We start from the raw sequence: 13004 nt of genomic DNA on the forward strand, positions 1-13004 counted from the left end.
ACCTTGGGCTTGTGTGAATTACAGGCTCGTACTGATACGGCAACAGGTGCACCATCAATTAATGATTTTCAACTTCTCCTCGTACATCTTCCTCATATTCATACTGGGACAGGTTGTGAAATTGTTCTTTGACCAGTATCTTCATCATCATCACACCAACGTTCAGCGGTATCTCATACAAGCTTGTTTAGCTCACTGCTTCCTGGTTACAAAGTCTAATCAGAGCCACGCAGAGAAACTTATGGGATGCAGCCAAGGGAATATGTGTTGCTTGAGCTGAGTGTGCTTGTTATTGAGGTCGGCGTACGCCGAAATGAGATTCTCTCTTACTTGCTATTTTTTTCCTGCTATATGCTATATCCTGCTGACTCTCATGTATTGGTACTTTAAATGTATGCACATTACCATTGGACAGTAAAGGAAGAGAAAAAAGCAGCACCTAGAAGTAAAAATACCCACATTGCCATGTTGAGACACAAGGTGGTGCCACAGCCCAGTGTGGGCTAGACCTCCCCCCCCAACAAAATTATTTCCTTACTACACTGATTACAGCCGCTTTCCTGGCTGTAAACGATCATTTCTTTGTAGAGGACACATAAGTCTAGATAAAATGTGATTGTTTTGATGGATTCCTCCCTCTCCAAGCTGCTCTGTTATTTTGTAAAATGGTATGTGCCGGACTAGCCTACTGCTGCATTGCATATTGTTGTCCACTGTACATAAGGAGAGTTTACTTTGCTAGAGTGTGTGTGCGTGTGTGTATTGAACATATTCCTTTTTTAAAAAATGGTATTTATTGTACTCATGTGCATGAATCTTGCCATAGACAGGAACACAAAAACAAACATCTATGAGCCTGGAGAGTCTGGCTTCCCTTGCTGTCTCTCCAAACACTCATTGCTATGGGAGCCGTGTCTGCTGGGATAAAGCATGCTGTGAGCTGTCACCATAGTGATGGCATGAGATAGAGGCCGGGGGGAACGCAGTTTAGACAACTGAGAGAAGAAGAGGGAATTGGTGGACGAGTGCACTTTTTTTTCTTCTATTGACATTGTGACGTCACAACTCCAGTTTCCCATCAACCATCAAATACTGCCAGCATGTTGTATCTGTGCTAATGAGTAAAATATTCTTCAATTTGAAGTGATTAAATTACTTAATTATAATTCTGCCTTTATTTCAAATAATTCAAGTTATTTCTTGTGCTATAGTATTGCATTGACAGCAAGTTGAGAAATAGCACTACAAAGATTCACACCATTAAAAATGTAATAAAATACGTGTCGCATTTCCATTGAAAACTACAATAAAATGGCTTAAAAAATATGAAATATATAAAAATAACCAATATTAAAACAATAATGATGTGAGAATCAGCAACGATCAAATGAACAAAACATAAAAGAAATAGGATCGTTTAAAGACCTATACGGAGGTAAGATAGACCTAGATTGTATTAGAAGGTGGTTATGCAGATTTTGTTTTGACAATTTCATCAACGTTTCCTGGTTTTACTTCTTGAATGTCACAGGCCTATATTTTCTATTGTGAATTGAGATTTTGACAGATAACTTGGACAATTATTCTCATAGTGATATTCATAGCAATGATGCTCTTAAAGTTGACCTGCGTAAATTGTCGTGCATACTGCATGCATCATGTAGATTTATGTTATTTTAGTAGGTTATTGGACAGGGACAATACATACTGATTAACTAAACAAAAGGAACTAGAGGCTACTTTTTCATTTGTTGTGTCCACTGACGATGATTAACAACTTGTGTTACACCATTTGCAGTAGAAAGGATCTTAACTTCTGCTTCACTGATACTTCTGCTTTCACTGGTGCACTGTGATCGTTTCAGTGTCTGTGTCACCTTTATAACCCTTTGCCCATCTTTCATAGTCAATCATGGAGAGAAATGTTCAGATATTAATTTTTTAAAAAGCAAGACCCTTCTATAGTACATGATTTTGTCCCTACTGTTTCAACAAATTGTAAATGTATCCACATTTCTAAGTCAATAAGGCACATTTTCGTTGTATGTTTTGTTATATTCTCTGTATTTTGTCTTTTAAAAAGTAAGAAAAGTCAGACACTTTTCTGAAAAGGTCTTTCTGGGACAAGAATTGTCAGTATTCTGATATCAAAACAGAAGCGGGCTGTGTTTATTGTTTAGCTGCCTTTTCACATAAATAGTGATATCAAAATATTTCTGTCCAATTAGTCGCTATTTCAGTATTTCACAACTGCTCCAATCTATCTGTATTTACAGATATAAATAGCTTTAAGATTAATCAAGTCATAAAGGCAGCTCCAAACTCCCTGATAGCTGCAGAATTATCAGGATAGTCCGGGAGAGGAAAGGAATGTTCTCCTTTCAGGGAAAACCTTGTCAGGAGTCTGAAAACAGACGTCAGCCTATGCCCCCTTCCTCACCTTCTGCCCTCCTTCTTCTGGGGGCCTTGCTCAGAACCTATCCATCTAAACGTGGCCTTTATTTTTTATCTCAGGTACACACCTGTAAAGGTTTTGACTGCCTCTTACCCGCTATCGCGGTGACAATATCTGTCCGCTGACAGAAGGTTATATAAACACCTGACAAATGAGTAGTTAAAGAAGGTTACTCTCACACAAACTATAGCAACGTCACTGTCACGGCTGGTAAAAAATAGTTTATGCATAGGACAGCTCTTAGCATCTTTATCTTTACCGCCGGCAAAGTGATCGCAGCACACAGCTGCAGAAGGCAAAGCTGTGAGCGTTGTGGTGCCTTTCACCCTCAGATTAGAATTATTTTACTTTCTTAAACATTTGTTATCTGTGGAGGTTCAGGTCATGTTCATGTTTTTGGTTCTGACTCTGGAATATAGCTGCTATTCATTTACTTCCTTGGAGGTTTAAATTCTTGATTTAGAGAAGTTTTTTATGTGATTATTGAAGCTTTGGCTCTGATAAACTACAGCATGAGCCAACATGTTCCTTCCAAATGACCAGAGAGCCCTGTATCTCCTTGTGAAAATAGAAGATTTAGAGCAAATATATCTTCAGGCATACACAATTTGGACAATAGAAAGTTTTTTTAATCACAAAATTAGCACAATATACATGTGATTATTGGGTTTTTGCTAATCTAATTAATTTATTAATCTCATGTCTAGCACTTTGTGTGGTAGTACAGCCTAATCACAGCTCCTTCTGACTCCTTTAGGCTTATAAAGCATAAAAACATCTGAAATACGACATTTGTATTGACACACACTGGATGAATATTGCAACAGATACTTTATCTGCTTTACAGTCAGCAAGGTTAAAAAATCTGAGATACCCTGGGCTAATACTTTCTCTATCAGGTACCTGTTGGACTTTGCTGTTCGGTCATCATCTTGTTTGTGAGAAAGTCTGCTACCTTTCGGACTGTCAACTTCACGTGTTCCTGCTGGAAAGAGAAGTTGACATTCAAATGTTCAATCAGTAACATCTCTGGATTCTAAAAGAACAATGACCTCTATTATAATGTTTCTGGCCCCGTCATGCGACTTCTCACTTTGTTCACCTCATAGTGCGCAACATCACCTGTACGCTGATTCACTTCCAATGCAGTAATACAACCCCTTGTTTTGTTTCTTCTTCTTCTTCTTCTTCCTTGATTCCCTTTTCTTTTGTTTAATATATAATAATAATTACAAAAAGCAGCACATGCATGCCCTGATTTGTTTTTCTCATTGTGTTTTAGTCTACAGAGATTATACTGCAGATAGAAGAATTTGAATCTCTTTCTTCCCCAGAATGGACTTCTGCCTGTGTGATTGTTTTGCGTCACATGATCCTTTATCAACGGCACTGAAAACTTAAAACTCATTTCACCAGTTGTCTGTATAGAGCAATGCACCACTCAAAGACAAGAATACTGAAAGGTCAATCAGTGTATTGTGTTATCGAAATAGGTGATAGTCACCCTTTAGCACCCTTTCCCTGTCGATTTGGTCAAATTCCACTCACTGACCCTCCTTGATCATGGTCCTTTGAGATTACAGGTGTATGACAAGGTGTGTGTGCGACTGATCAGTAAAACCTGGTGGCAGAGAACTATTAAGTGTGGAGTACGTGTAGCAGGGGGGCGTTTCAAGACTCATAAAGTACCTTTGGTTCTATCTTCTTCCCTCTTTCTTTGCAGATAAGGCTGTGAAACCACTCTCTGGTTTAATCATGTGACATTTCCCGACTAGGCATTGGATGATATGAAAATGTCATGATCCAAAATAATTGCAATTCACGATATACAATTCCAGATAATTATGAAAATATATTCATTAGTACCTCAACAAGGTGCTTATTGGTTTATCAAATATATTTTTTTTGTCAATTGTCAGAACAATTGTTGTAAAAGGTTGATTGTTCACTTCCTTTTGTGTCTCTCTCCAGTTTTCCTCCATGATATAACCAAAACCTCTTTGACTGGTAGCCCAATGGAGCTGAATGAAACTCACCTCTAACGCTGGCTAAACAAAGAAACCCAACTCCCAAAGCAAACTTTTGGCTTTTTAAACTATTTGATCTGGACGTATTATTGTTTGTTTTGGTAGCACATGCTTTGTGATGTGCCTCCTGTAGTGTTCTAGCACTTAAACAGGGGTTAACCCATCTTCCCTTGAGCAAAGAGGAATTAAAAGAAAAACCCGCCACACAGCATTCTTAGTTGGACTTTTATTGAAATCTTGTTTGAATTTCAATTATAACAAGGCAATTTTATTGAATAAATCAGCTCTTTTAACAATATTTGAATGCAACAAAAGTAAAAAACAAAACAAAACACAAACAATCTTTTTTTAAAAGATATGAAGATAAATTAAGCCACGCCAAATATTTGATTTCTACACACAAAACACATCCTGCTGATTTGGAAACAAACATCCTACAACAGCTGTAGTCATTTTGCCTCAAGCTGACACACAAAGACACACACACATACACACACACACACACACACACACACCATAGACCATACAGGCTTTTGTTTAAAATAGATATAAAAAATACAAAAATAAGATAATAAAAAAAAAGACAACACAAGTCTATCTGAAACAGACACAGAGTGGAGTATGTGGTGTTAGATTACATTATATTACATTTTATTTCAGAAATATAAAATATACTCACACATTAAGACACAATAGGTCCTTGTGTGGTAACTGAAACAGTTTTTTCATTCTACAAACTGGAACTGTGAGGAAGAAGATTAGGTTGTTACCTGGGGGCGTATCATGGATCCATCTTTAGTTTCAGTCTCAACAGAAACTCTCCTAAGCAAATCATACATGCAAAACACACACACGCACACACACTGAGCAATCACACAACCAAATCCATGTAAAATGAGAGTTTTTCCATGACACGAAGCTTTTAACACCAGGTTTCAGTGAAACACGACACCAGCAGACCAACAGCTAATGATAAAGCGACACTCACTCAGGCTTTTTCAGATTCACATGTCACAGAAATTTGAGTATAAATACAACATGTTGTCAGAGGGACACACATTTCTAAAGAATAATGTGTTGTTTTGATAGGAGCCGGGCTCAAATCTTCTTACTGAAAACAGGAGCTTCTCAAACCCTAAAACACACTGGCTGGATTATAGCAGAGCACAAGTTTAAAGCCATGTAAATGAACATGTCGGCCAAAAGCAAAGCAGAAAAATCAGTATTTGCACACACATCTTCATCTCGGAGTCTTATGGTGGGGTTCACCCTGTGGTATCAGACGGCAAATTACAACAAAACATTGCAACAAACATTTTCATACTGTGCTACTTTACCAATCGATCGGATTGACACACTTCTGTTCAAACATAGTCTTTCCTGTCATACCCTCCGCCTGCACTGGTGCTGCGCGGGGCGCTGTAAGCCATCCGGGGTGGCTTGTACTGCTTCTCTTTTGGCGGGCAGCTGCTGCACAACATTGCCCCACCAATGATCAGTAGGGCAGCCGCTGCCCAGCCGATGTAGAGCGATGCGCCAATCTCCCTCCTCTGTGCGCTGGTCACGAGGGGGTTGTAGAAATCCCGGACGATGACGCTGGCCGTCCAGGAGACAGGGATGAGGACCAAAAGGCCGCTGAGGATAAAGAAGATACCAGAGATGATCATCACTTTGGCTTTGGAGGGCTCATCTTCGATGCAGTTGGTGCACTTGGCTCCGACGATGGAGATCATGACCCCCATTATGCCGAGTATGATGGCAATGATGACCATCGCTCGGGAGGCCTGCAGCTCCTGAGGCAAAGCCAGCAGTGAGTCGTAGACCTTGCACTGCATTTGGCCGGTGCTCTGGACCACACAGTTCATCCATAAACCCTCCCAGATGTTCTGAGCGGTGATGATGTTGGCTCCAATGAAAGCCGACACCCTCCACATTGGCAGGGCGCATGTCACTATTGCGATAATAAAACCAATCGCTCCAAGGGCAATGCCCACGATCTCCATGCCCATCGACATGCTGGCTCTTCGCCTGATGACGGAACAAAACTTCAATGGTCTACGGATTTTCAGACAACCCTCTTCGGATCGCAGTAGAGTTCCTCCCCCTCTGTTGTTTCAGCGTCTTTGAGAAGTGTGAGCACCTGTAGGTTGGTGGTGGAGGGCGTGATGTAACTAGGAGATGCGGCCACGGAAACAAGAGAACCTTTATATCTCAGGGGAGTGAGGAGGAGTCCCCCGGCGATGATGTCAACAGGAGGCCGTCTTAACACACACAAAAAACAGCCACCACCTGTGCACATATAGTGGAGGAGGGGAGCTGGAGGAAGGGCGGGTGAGGAAGGATGTGATGGCGGGAGGGTGTGTCTGTGGTTGGTGGGGGTTGGTTACCGGTAAAATGTCTCCTGAGAACGGGGAATGAGAAGTTCTGTTTGAAAAAGCACCGTGTATAGTTCGTTAAACATAAATACTTACTCGCACAAAAGCAGTAGTTAACCAAAGTGGAGAACAAGTAGCTTCAGCCTCTGGCTACTTAGGAAGCTTGTTGTGAGTAAGCATAGAAACACAAACACACACACACACACACACAATGGTGCAAACACACACATGCACACACACACACACAATGGTGCAAACACGCACACACACACTCAGGCTTCTGTCCCTCTGATACTATTGATTACTTCCTGGTTCCAGTCAGGATTCACTGTTAGGAATACAATCCAAAAACTCTGCTGGAAACCGGAATAACTGCACCCAGAGCAAATATGAGCAGGCAGACAGAAAACAGAATGGGCTGATGGGCAGACACCTTTAGCATACAGACAGCGTGATCTTCTCAGTATCGGTTAAGCTCTTTACTCTGACCAAATGATCCCTGGAGACTCAAGGTTGAGAGTACTGTGCAACAGAAGAAAATACTGTTGCTTGCAGTATTATTTTATTCCATGTTGAAGATTAGCCAAACAAGTCGGAATGTTTTAGTTTCTTTTTTATTCTGAAAATAAGGATTTGCCATTTTTCCCTTGAAAATGTTTAAATAACATTTTTGTTCAGGGAGTTGCCATGAAAAGTTCTGTAAATTAAATTTAAATTAAGAAGATTGCCAAAAATGTAAAATGTTTGGCAATGATTTATATGACCGGTATATAAGACGACATACGATTTTTTTTTTAATCACGGATCATGATAATAAACACAATAAGTTGATCGTGTTGAGTTTTTCTACTACCATGTGTGAATTTAAAAAGTTCTCAATACATTCTAAGTGCATTAGGAAGGGATATTTTCATGGAAAGATGGAAATAAAGTGTAGCCTATCTACTGAACACTCTCCATTGTCCAAACTATAGGTACTAATTTACCCTGCTTACTCATGGGACTGCTCATTGCCTAGAGAGGCCTTTCTGGCGTTCCCCTTTGGATCATATTTAGGGGAAAAATGTAGGGTAACTGTAACTTTCTTTGATGTGTCAAATTATATTTTTGTAATCCATATGGGTTAAAAAAAATGATTTGTATGTTGCCATTGATTTCAATGTTTTAGTCAAACACACAAACAAAAACATGTCCTCACATTCTTACAAAGATATAAAAGCAACTCCACACATAAACAACCCCCAAGGCTGAACAACAGTGAGGCTCTGTTTGACGTTCCATCATGTTTATGTAACAACATGAGCTGATGCTTTACTGCTGAGATAACTGTGATAACCTGTAGGCTATCTGTATCAGGTCACCTGTGGTGACCATCAGCTCGTGTTACCAAACGAGCAGAAGCTGCTTCTGGTCTTGCTAGTAAATATATATTTTCCAAACTAAACATAAGCTTTTATCATAGTGGAAGAATGCAAGCTGAAACTAAATCTAAATGCTGTCAATAATTGTGTCACCAGTGCTGGAAGGTAAATCAGTACATTAACTTCAGTTAACTACAATTTGTATGGTTCTTTACTTGAGCAGTTATATGTTTTACTTACACTATTTTCGAAAATCTCAATTAATTATATGATAAAGGATTAACTAAAAAATGACAATGTATTATTCCCTAAGATTCCCTAAGAAGAATTCACACGCAGTTGATAAAGTAATTAAAATAAGCCCCACTTTTCCAGCTGAAATTAAAGTGATGTCCATATTAATTCATCAATAGATCCAATTATATAATATACATTATCTTGAAATGGGTCATTCTAATTACTAGAACATTTACTTTTGGTATTTCACATCTACTAACTACAGATTTACTATGGTATTGCTATTTTCTACCTAAGTGAACTGGGTGCTCTTATCGTCACAGAGGGGTTAGAAATATAGTTTAAGAGGTCCATCCAATGTTGTTCAGAGGAGCAGAAATAGGTGATATGTAATATCGTTCCGAGTGCAGAATCGACAGGTTGCTCTGCTGTACCTGAACGCACCTGCTGAGGGATCATTTTACTATTCAAAGCAGGAAAAGGGTGGATCAGATACTGACAAGAAAAAGAAGGGACTTCCCATCACATGACATCAGAATATTTAAGAAATAACTTTGAAAACACCTTCTTTCATGCAATTGATTTAAAATGATATCAAAGATTAAAGGATAAATTAGGCCCAAATAATATTTCACTGTAAAATACTTTATTAGTTATTTAAGTTACATCAGTCATTTCTGTAGACAATGTCACAGCCACATAATGTGATAGAGATAGAAAATCACCCAACACATTTATTTTACATTACTTCTTTTAAAGTTCACTCTGCCATGTTGACCTTGCTTTGGAGCCCAAAGTGAGAGTATTTTGCATATAGACAATAAAAGCAATAATAGCAAGAAAATATTATTCGCCCAAGTCACAAGTGTCTCTATTTGCATTACAACAGTGGACAGTATGATACCTGCTATGTACACACTTATCAGTACAATGAGAAGCATTCACAGCGTAAATGTTATATGCACAAATAATAAATATATATGGGATAAATTCTCCTTGTTGAACTGACCACATAGACCAAATTTCTGAACTCCGCTTACCATATTTTATCACATGTTCTTGATTTAGACCAGTGGTAATTGTAAACGGTACCATCAAAAAGTACCATATAGAGCTTTCAAAGCCATTTTTCAAAAGTATCAAAAAACTGCCTTCATATTTACACGTATATTGAATATCCACCAAACTGGTTTGGCCCTTTTCTGGTGACTGCTTGGTTCCAGTTAAACCAATGTAATTATTATTATTACTTCTACATTTCTTTACACATATCTCCTGACAATGTACAAATAATCAGGACAAGTGAAAATAGTAAAAGGAGGTCACTCTTCCTCCCCCTCCACCCTCAGTCCTGTCCTCTTCCCTCACACGTAGTCCCTCCTGTTGTAGGAGCTTGGAGCGTTCGACCTCGGCGCGACGGAGTACGTTACGCGACTCTGAGGGTGCGCGCTGTACTTCAGTGGTTTCTCTTCCTGCGGAGGGCAACTGCAGCAGAGGATGGACCCTCCGATCAGAAGGAGGGCCGCGGCGGCCCAGCCAAGATACAGCGCTGCCCCTATCTCCATCTTCTGACCAGAGGGGATGAGTGGACTGTAGAACTCAATCACGATGGTATGCGCTGACCAGGAAATGGGAACCAGCTGGGTCAGAGCCGCTGTGATGAACGCGCCGCCCGAGGCGGCCATCACCCTGGCTTTTACCCCTTCATCCTCGATGCAGTTGGTGCACTTTGCTCCCACCATAGAGATGAGTAGAGCCACCACCCCCACGATGATGGAGACGATGGTGAGCGCCCTGGCGGCCTGAAGGTCTTGAGGTAAAGCCAACATGGAGTCATAGACCTTACATTGCATCTGCCCCGTGCTCTGGAACACGCAGTTCATCCACAGGCCCTCCCAGTACACCTGAGCCGTGACAATGTTGGATCCAATGAAGGCAGAGACCCTCCACATCGGCAAGGCGCAACTGATCACACTCAGTACCCAGCCGAGCACCGACAGAATGACGCCGACCAGCTCAAGCCCAAAAGACACCATCGTGCACTTGGACAAGCGTCCCCTCGTTGGATCAAATGCTTCTTTATCTGTCCTTCCTTTCCTCTTAGTTCCTCTCTATTGAATTTTCTCGTCCTTTCTTTTCCTTGCGTCCCTTTCCTCCTTTTATTTTCTAGCAGATATTTAAAGGCCTTCTTGCTTTTGCCCTTTAAGCTCCTCGGTGTCGACCCTTCTTTCCACCATGTATGCCTGGTCCTCAGGCTGTAGCTACTGCACCTGCTGCCGAGTCCAAAAGAGTCGATTTGTCACGGTGTGCGTCCTGTGTGAACTCTGCCTCGTTTACGTGTCCACTCAGACGTTGTATTCTTGTGTTCTACTGTTCTTAAGGATTTGATGACCCTTATCTGTGTGTTGTTTTATTACGAAGTTAGGCCCTCCTAAGAGATGACATCACACGTCAAACCAAGCCAATGAGGCGAGTCCTGGGCATTGGCCTCATTTACCACCTGGGTGTGTTGGTGCTCGTTTGTGTGCTTTTTCAAACGAAGAGAAGTTTTATGGTTTAACCTTTTGCCCATGGTAGCTCTGGGTGTGTCTGCTTTATTACTGCCAGTAGGTAATGAGTGGCCAAGCAGAGCTTGTTATGTGGTATATATGTGACCACATGAGTCTGTAACACATACAGAGATGGATTCTAATAGGCGTGTCAACATTTTTTTTGTGTTGTGACGCTCTTATTCCCTTGACAAAAACACCATATTACAGTTCTCGTAAGCTTTTATAACACATACCATCTCCACTGGTCACACAGTCTCGGGGTAATCACACAATAAAATCTGAGTTAAAGACAAACTAGAAATGTTACAAATTATATTTTATAGATAAGTTTCTTTCAGCCAATATTTCAGTTTTCATGTTAGGGTGCAAATGCAAAGTGCAGTATAGATGAACTTTTAGGCAACAGCAGTGTGATACACATTAATATTAAACTGAAACATGAGTCCCATGAAAAGACCAAACCCAATCATGTGTTTGTTGGTATTTCACACACACTAGACACTGAAACTGCTGTGTTACACATCAAGCATGAATCCGCAAATCACAGCAATTTGGTTTATACAGAGGTTAGCCAGCAACAATTTTTGCAATGACAGTGGTACACATAAAAATGGATGAAAATATCTGTTCTACTCCTATTTCTTTGCTCTGTACTTAAAACAGCTGACGTTTCTAGCAAATGTTACTCAAATCTGTATAAAAGTGTATTTGTTAGGGACTATTTTCATCGTCGTGGATTAATGCACATTTCAATCAGCAGGGACAACTGAAGAAAGAAAAAATATCATTGTTTCTTACCGGGGGAGTCTAGACATTGGTCCTGATGGTGGCAGATGAATCTGCATATACTGGAAACATCCTAATAATAATATACTGTATATCATATTTTGGATACACAGACAATATAGTGCTGCATGGATGATATATTTTTGTTGGCCAAACCGGAAGTAAACATAGCACTGGTTCCCATATTTCTCCATTGGATTTTGTTTTTAGGAGTTTGTTTTTTTAGTATACGTTTTTTTAATTAAATCCTAAATCGCGTATCCTTTTTGAACATTTTAACACAAGGTTGTCTTTGATTAGCATTTGATTAGATTGATCCACATAATATACATAAAAGCAGAAATGTCATGCAGAAATGATAATGTCTGTGCTTGGCATGTGGGATATGTGTAGTATTCGCCTATAGAGGCAGACCGACATTTGCAACGTGGCATCATGACTTTTCGTAAATATACATTATTATACAAATTATCTGTACGCAATTCGAGCTATCCGCGTGTATGTGTACGTTCTGAGCGATACAACCCATCACATCCGCGTGTTTGTCAGCGCCCTCTAGTGAAACGACCCATCACATCCGCGTGTATGTAAACGCCCTTTAGGGTTAGGGTTAGGGTTCGGCATTGATAAACACGCGAAAAGGCGATTGTGTGTAGTGATAACACGGAATAATGGCATACGAGTTGGCATGTCATATACGCTACTTCATGAGATCAGTCTGGAAATTTGTCCAAGTCATCACTTCGGTGCCACTATCAAACCCTGACACAGTTTTTTATCTTGTATATGAGTACACTTTATCACACTTCAATATTAGACAATCACGTCTGCTAAATGGTTAACCATGATAAGATAAAGCCTGATAAAAAGGCAGATTATCTTGGTGTTTAGGAAGGAAACAAACAATCTGCCAATTCAGATCAAATCTAGCTGTTATCAAATTCTTTGTTTGCATGTTTAAACAGGAAATATTTGATGTTGGACTTGCTGATCACCAGCATTACTACAGTGTGTACAAAGCTCTGAGATATTATTTTCCTACGCAATTCTTAAAACAGAGATGTTTTATTTAATTTGGAGCTATGTTTCTTCACCAACTGACAAATGGACTAAGTCCAATATTGACTCCTCTTACAACAGTGCACTCTAGGTACAATAGTGAACAATGGGTTTGCTGTTAATATCTGATGAAAGGAGTCAGACTATATGAG

General features: G+C 39.9%; 1 protein-coding gene and 1 pseudogene across 2 annotated transcripts; both read right to left on the reverse strand.

Moving 5' to 3' along the window:
• Nucleotides 1-4693: 4693 nt before the first annotated feature.
• LOC311026043 (claudin-3-like) lies at nt 4694-6662 on the reverse strand. The gene has a single exon (XM_084029349.1). The coding sequence runs from the start codon at nt 6495-6497 to the stop codon at nt 5847-5849; it is 651 nt and encodes a 216-aa protein (XP_083885475.1). The 5' UTR covers nt 6498-6662; the 3' UTR covers nt 4694-5846.
• A 2473-nt stretch (nt 6663-9135) lies between these two features.
• LOC311026042 (claudin-4 pseudogene) lies at nt 9136-10807 on the reverse strand (annotated as a pseudogene). The gene has a single exon. The product of its transcript is annotated as a claudin-4 pseudogene (transcript).
• Nucleotides 10808-13004: the final 2197 nt, after the last annotated feature.

Source organism: Eutrigla gurnardus, assembly GCF_963514095.1.
Source record: "Eutrigla gurnardus genome assembly, chromosome: 15".
NCBI lineage: Eukaryota > Metazoa > Chordata > Actinopteri > Perciformes > Triglidae > Eutrigla > Eutrigla gurnardus.

Excerpts from the sequence above, each read along its gene's own strand:
- LOC311026043 (XM_084029349.1), bottom strand. The coding sequence starts at position 6,497 with ATGTCGATGGGCATGGAGATCGTGGGCATTGCCCTTGGAGCGATTGGT.